The 6967-nt window shown below is 40.8% G+C and overlaps 1 protein-coding gene across 1 annotated transcript in view; it reads right to left on the bottom strand.

Annotated features, from left to right (window-relative positions):
- Positions 1-2359: 2359 nt before the first annotated feature.
- The window catches only part of LOC130256288 (FGGY carbohydrate kinase domain-containing protein-like), a 41059-nt gene continuing 36451 nt past the window's right edge, over positions 2360-6967 (bottom strand). The window contains exon 5 of the mRNA XM_056497784.1: positions 2360-3818. Coding sequence (XP_056353759.1) covers positions 3618-3818 — 201 coding nt within the window. The 3' untranslated portion in view covers positions 2360-3617. The remainder of the gene's footprint in view (positions 3819-6967) is intronic.

The following is a 6967-nucleotide window of genomic DNA, read 5'->3' as shown; positions in this document are numbered from 1 at the left end:
GCTTAAGAACCACATAATTTCGGAATCATACTTTTTCCCACACCTTTTCACATTTTAAATTTTTTCCTAAATATAGATAAGGGTTAAAGGCACTACATTTGGACTGAGTGACCAGCAAAATCCCTTAAACACTTGCCAGATCCTGTTTTACCACCTTTGTGCTTAACGCAGTATAACACCATCACCTCCTGGAGCTTTTTCTGCTCAGTTCTCTGTGAAAGTATCAGTGGCAGCTGCCTCTGACCTGCATAGCTGAGCTTTAGCTGTTGCCATGAGAAAGGAACTGTGCTGAAAGTGGAGAATAAGAAATCAATGCAAGTCTGCCCAGAGTTATGTTCATACATGGGACACAACTTCAGAAAGCAACCAGAGGTTGGTATTTAATCTGTTCAGGAATCATGGAAGATGCCAGCAGGTATTTTTCAGGGGGAAAAAAATCCAAAAATTTTAAATTTCTAAATTTAAAAAAAATGGTTCTAGACCATCTAGAGATAAGGAGAACTGCCAAATATGATTCTTATATTGTGCTAGAGAGATCATAGAATTGCTGGTGGATGCTGTGGGTTTAACTTCAATGCTTTCTTTTCAGAAGACATCTCTTTAGATGGAGAAATGCCTTTGAGATCTATAGCAAAGGGAATTCTGTCCTAAAACAGCACTTCACCAAGTCCCAAAGGACATACAAACTTTACTGCCAGACACTTCTCTTCTCTAGCAGATTAGAAATGATCATTCTAGAAAAGAGAATTATTTAAACTTTAAAGCAAGAAGGATTGTATTATTTAACTTTCTACTCTAATCTAGCTGTACAGGATTTAATAGAGCAATGATGACTAAATATCAGACCTGCACAATATGTAGGATGAAGGGCAAAAGTGATACATCACAGCAATTTCTGCAACTTGTGAATTGCCTGAAAAAACCCAAGTTTTGGTGCTCACAGACTGTGGCCATGAGATAGACCTAATGCTAAATTTAAATTGTCCAGAAAATCCTTGTGTAATTCAGCCCTCCCCAGTTCCAGTAAAAGAAGGGTAAAAAAGAACCCAGGAATGGAACTGGGAGGGTTGCACAAGCCTGGCCTTCAGCAGCAGTGTTCAGAGCTGCTTGTCTGAGCCTCTCACACCCTCACAAGTCACCACAAATCCCTGCACTGGTGCTGAAACTGCTGGAAATCTGCTCTGATGGGGGCAAAGGAGAGTTTGCACAGGGAAACTCCCCAGATCAGCTGCTCCAGGGACCTGCCATTCCAAACCTGCTTCTTAGCAGCATCAGGAGAAAGGGAGGATATGCCTGGGGAGACAGAAGGAGGTTACAGGCAGCAGCAAGCAAGAGGCAAGGATTTGTGACCTCTGATGTTCTTTTTTTAGTGATCCAGACGTGCATGTGCTCAACTCTTCACTGCACTGCACCCAGCATGGGAAGTTAAGGCAATATGGAATTGCACACAAAAGTATGGAATTCTCATTTGGTTTCCCCTCCATGGCTATTTGCAATGGTTAAACAGATTCAAATTCCTACAGCCACACAGAGAATCCCTTAAACATAATAAACCAACTGAACTGTTCTGCTGAGAATTCCAGGAAAATAATTTATCATCACCAATAATCCTCCATAACAAGACACCATGTTTGAAGTGAGCCTACATGAAAGATGGAGAGAGACTATTACAATGGCCTGGAGTGACAGGACAAGGGGAATGGTTTCACAGTGACAGAGGGCAGGGTTAGATGGGATATTGGGAAGGAATTATTCCCTGTGAGGGTGGTGAGGCCCCAGCACAGGCTGTCCAGAGAAGCTGTGGCTGTTCCATCCCTGGAAGTGTACAAAGCCAGGCTAGACCAGGCTTGGAGCAGCCTGGGATAGTGGAAGGTGTCCCTGCCCATGGCAGGGGTGGGACTGGGTGGGCTGTAAGGTCCTTCCCAACTCACACCATCCTGTGATTCTGGGATTATTTTCATTCTGTGTATATGATTTAATGTAGGTAAACACATAATCCAGAGTTTTGGCCAACAGCAGCTGCTACTTGTACCCATGATAAGGCTGAAGTTTGGGGAATCATGGAAAAATAGAAAGGAAAAAATAATGGAAGAAAAAAAGTTCCAATTTCAACTTTCCTTGTTTTTGCTCATTCAAATGAAATTCTTTAAATTTAACAAATATTTGAGAAGGACAGGGAGACAGAAGATGAGAGAATTAACATGAGACTTGTTTAGTAAATTTATAGCACTACCAATGTTTCATTAGGAGAGTGATACCTGGAAAGCATTACAAAAATACCACTGAGCCAATTAACTTAATAAAATATTATCACTCTTTTTATAAAATATTACAACTCCTACTATCAGTGCTATTCTCTACCACGTTACTAACTACAGGAGACTCAAATCCAAAGTTATGACACCATATCCTTGGATAATATGGAGTTCTACTGCCAATATTCTGTGCTTAGTGTCCTGTTCACATCACAATCTCAGTTTTTGCACTGTGGCATAGTTTGTGTTCAGTCAGTTCAGTATCAGACCCAGCAGACACAAGTAGGCTACTCCATAGGTACTTTTCCAACACAAAAAAAATGGTTTATCCTGGCATTACAGACTAAACTGTTTGTCTTATGCTTGTGCTTCAAATGGGGCACTGGAAAAATGTCCTGAAGCCAGAATTTTGAAAAAGACCCAGTTCAATCTTTATTCCAAACATACACAGATGCATTTATTTCCTGATTTCCTTTTCCAGAGAACAACAAAGAGAATTCTAGGAAGCGTGAATCTGTTTCATATTGAATAAAGTCCAATTCATTTCTGGGAATCCTGGTCAAGTTCTTAACAAACAAGTAAGGCTGTGGGCCCTGCAAAGCAAGGAAGGGTCATCCAGAGAAACCAGGTAGAGCTTTATCTCCCCAGGGAGGACTGAAAATAACTGTAAGAGCACGTGCTTAATCCATCTGTCAGGACTGACCCTGCCTCTCAGACCAGAGGGAGAAACTGAAGGGAAAATGCCAAGTTTGCTGGGTTTTTTTTCCTTAATCTAAGGAGGAAAAAGACATTAAAAGAGAATCACATTTTCATCCAACGTGCCCAACTGTTCAGCTAAGACCTCTCTGGGAGTGATGTGAACCATCTTAGAATGAATCCAAGCCAAAAAAGCTTGAGGAAGTCCAGGCCTGACAGAAGTGTCTGAACTGTCTTCATCCACTTCTAAAGCAGAACAAGCTCAAATTCCACATCACACACAGCCTCTTGTTCAAGGAATCCTGGAGTTACCTCCAAGTCACCCCTCCATTTAAAGTTTTGTCTGAAAATTCATCCTGGGTTTCTCTGTTTTATTTGTGCTGCCAAGCAGGAGTTTCTCATACAGTGGCTACATCTTCCTTTGAATGACTATTTCAAAAATACTGAATAATAAGTAATTAAGTTACATCCTATCCTTGGAGCTTAATCATTTAAACTACAAATTAAGACATATTGTTAGCCCAAGGCACAGAAGTGTGCTAAAAAGGGCTGGTGCTATGGAATCAAGAAATACCTTGGGCTGGATAGAAAAGGAAAAAGTTAATATGATTATTTAGATATGCCAAAGGTATCTGAAGGGAGTTTAAACCTTACATTTAAGAGCAATCACCTGGAAAGTCTTTGTAAATACTTCCAGCCCACTATCAGACTGTTAATTCCCCTGACTGAGAATGAGGCCACTGCTGGGAATGCAGTGTGCATCAGTCTGTAAGGCAGGGATGTGATAAAGGAATAAAACAGTGACCTGGCTGCAGCTTTGGCCTCTAATTCTGGGAAGGCGACGTGGCCTCGTACCACATGATCGATCTGAAAAAGAGAAAAGCAACATTTTGGGGATGATTACATCTTGAAAACTCAATCCTGGAAAAGGGAAAGGCAGTGTCATAGCTCTAAAAAAGACAGGAGAGGTTCTAAATTACTCATGAAGTGTTAAATTCTAGTCCTAGCTAAGCCAATGGCAAAATTCCCACTGAAATTTGGGATTTGGCATATGAACAGTATGAAAAACAACCAACCTTGCACCAAACCCAGGCCAAATGCTAAGCATGCAGCTCCTCAGTCAGGAGAGTAAGGTGAAAGGATGACTTTTTTCCTATCCAACACCCCCTGCATGTCCTCTAGTCTCTACCATTCTGCATGGATATCCCCACTGGAATTCTACCAGAAGCATCTTCTTGGCCCAAATCCCTACATCATCTTTTTCTATCACACTGTTATGATAAAACACGAGGTGTGTTGTCATCCTGATAGATGTTTCATGTATTCATTGCAGGAAACAAAATGTATACCCTGAGAAGCAATTATTGCTATAAAAGATGATCAATATAAGCTCTATTATGCTGAATTTATAAATCAGATTGTCCTTTCACTCCAGAGTGGTTACCATTACTCACAAAACAAAGTACCAGGTAGAATAATAGGGGCTTTTAAGACAATTCAGCAGGTTTTGTGGCCTCTTGCTAATATCCCATCAGAGGTGACAGTAAAAGCTAAGGCAAAACTGTAGCTACTCAAGAGCACTGAGTATATTTGGCAGTACTTATTGACAGAGAAACACATTGGTATTTAATCTTCACAGCATGAGTCTAGTCCTGAACCACATAATGAAGCATACACATGTGAACACAGTGAAGAAAATAATGCATGTCTGTTCTCCCTGAGATCAGCATCAAAGACAGAGGTCAAATGTGTGCATGCACCAGAAACACAGCTCAGGCCCAAATTCTGCAATCCAGAATCTCTTCAGAGCACAGGGGTAGCTCATAAATTCAGAAATAAATCTATAAATAAACATCATATATAGGTGTGTGCTACGAAAACATTGTTACACAGAACTGTTACAGGAGTTATGAAGTTTGCCCTTAATTCAAGCCATGGCCACATGAGGGATGCATCTAGAAACCCTTTTCTGCTACTTTTTATTTCACGGTTTGTAATGACGTCATGCCATCCTTTGTCTCCATCGTGCAATATCTTTCTTCTTATAGATTTTGAAAATACAGTGGAAAATCCCATTGAATATATAACTAAACAAGAATTTGCAGAACAAGGGACTTCTTAATTCTTCATTAGGACTCTATCTAAAACAGTTTCCAAAATCCACCTGATTTCTTCTGCAGCTGTACTTAGAGCGTTTTAAGAGATCAGTTTTACTTTTAAGAAGTTTGATCAGACTGTTCAAATTTTATGGTAATAATTTACCTTGGGGTGCTGATCAAGCAATGGAAAGAATCCCTAAACATGTCCTTCTTTTGGTTTGTTTTCACATAACTTTAGGTGTGAGAAAGCAGGAGCCTTGAAATGACAGAGATAATAAATGCACATGGCACTGTCTCCTCCCACAGCTCCCTACGAGTTTTCTGTTCATACCACCTAAACCAAACCACATGGGATATTCCAAGAGTGTTTTAATGTGACACTTTCCCTAATATTCCTAACAGTACTTCAAGCTCACTTTTGCTATGGGTCCTAACAAGACCGTTCATTTTTTCCAGTAATTTCTTTAATGATTCAGGAACGCCTTGTTCTCTGGTACAAGAAAGGAAAGGATTTTTAAAATCACCTTTTTGAAATGCCTTAACTCTCATTGTACATTTTAAGTGTGGAACCACTGTGAGCCAGCCAAGAAAAACTACTGCCTGCCTGTATCCTGTCTGGAGCTTAGATAAGTGTATTTACCTGCTCAGAATTAAGCACAGAAACTTTCCTCTCAAAAAAAGTGTTCTTGCAAAGCAACACACAAGATTTGCTATTTTCCTTGAAAAATGGTGGTGCTATGAGCATATATTTATTATTTTATATAGATATAATTTAGTTTTTTGTCTAATTGTAGCAATTACTTGTAAAATGGGACACTTTCTGGTCCTAGCCCAATCTTGACCTGAAAAATTGAAAGCACACACATCCCACCTGCTGCAAAATCAGACTTTAACGACAAGGCTAAAGATGGGCAGGAGGTGGGGTGGGAAGGCAGGCTGCAGGAGGAGGAATGACTGTGCCAAGGAAGCTGTGACACACAGGAATGTCAGGCTGGTGTGGCCAGGAGAGAGCACAGGAGGGATCCCCAGTCACAGCTCAGCTTGGGGTGTGTCTGCACTTCCCGATCCAGGAGGATTTCTGCTTCTCACCCAGTGACTGTTCCATATGGAATGTTTAAGGCAGTGATACCCCAGTGCATTTCCTGGCCATGTACTCCCAGCTCCAGGCTTTTAAAGAGATGGGTGGTGCTGAGTCAGGGAGCCATTACAGCTGCAGTTTGTGACAGACCAAACCCACCTGCACTTGGGGCTTTCCAGGGGACACCCTCAGGCCTGGGGCTGTGTCCTGCAGCCTCTCCAGAGGCCCCTGAGGGCACCCAGGGTTTCCACAGGTTGGGCAAGGTGACACAAGGAGACACAGAAGCTCCAGGGTTAAACAGCCACCAAGGTCTTGCTGACACTTTTGGACTCGAGCCTAAACACTGTTGTGTACATGCAGCCTTTCTTTAAATTTGATATCAGTGTTTTAGTTCTGACTATAAATAAGAAAATTCATTTTTTAGTGAACCCTGCTTAGCTTTAATTTTTATTGGTAAATTAAATTAACCTAATACTGTTAGATTCTTTGTATTCAGGGAAAGAACTGAGGTGATGGACCTATTCTGTCCACATATCTTTCATTTATGCCCATCAATGAACACATATGATCTCTATAATACAGTATATATAATTTTCTTCACATCAGTCTGTTTCAGCCTCCTGCTAAAGCAAAGAATGAAGCCTATTTGCCTGTAAGATAATTACAATAATCATCACCACCACCATAATCCCCTGTATATAATCCCCTATCTCTATGCAAATTAGTATTATGTAACAGACATAACACTCATCTGATTGTTAATTGCTTTCAGCAGCCTGGTACATCCCATGATCTTATGGTGTTTCTGGTCTGAATTGCCAGTGAAGATACCCCAAATA

This window comes from Oenanthe melanoleuca, chromosome 8 (genome assembly GCF_029582105.1).
Source record: "Oenanthe melanoleuca isolate GR-GAL-2019-014 chromosome 8, OMel1.0, whole genome shotgun sequence".
Lineage (NCBI taxonomy): Eukaryota > Metazoa > Chordata > Aves > Passeriformes > Muscicapidae > Oenanthe > Oenanthe melanoleuca.
The sequence above is the reverse complement of the archived record's forward strand: the minus strand, read 5'-3'. Positions and strand labels throughout refer to the sequence as shown.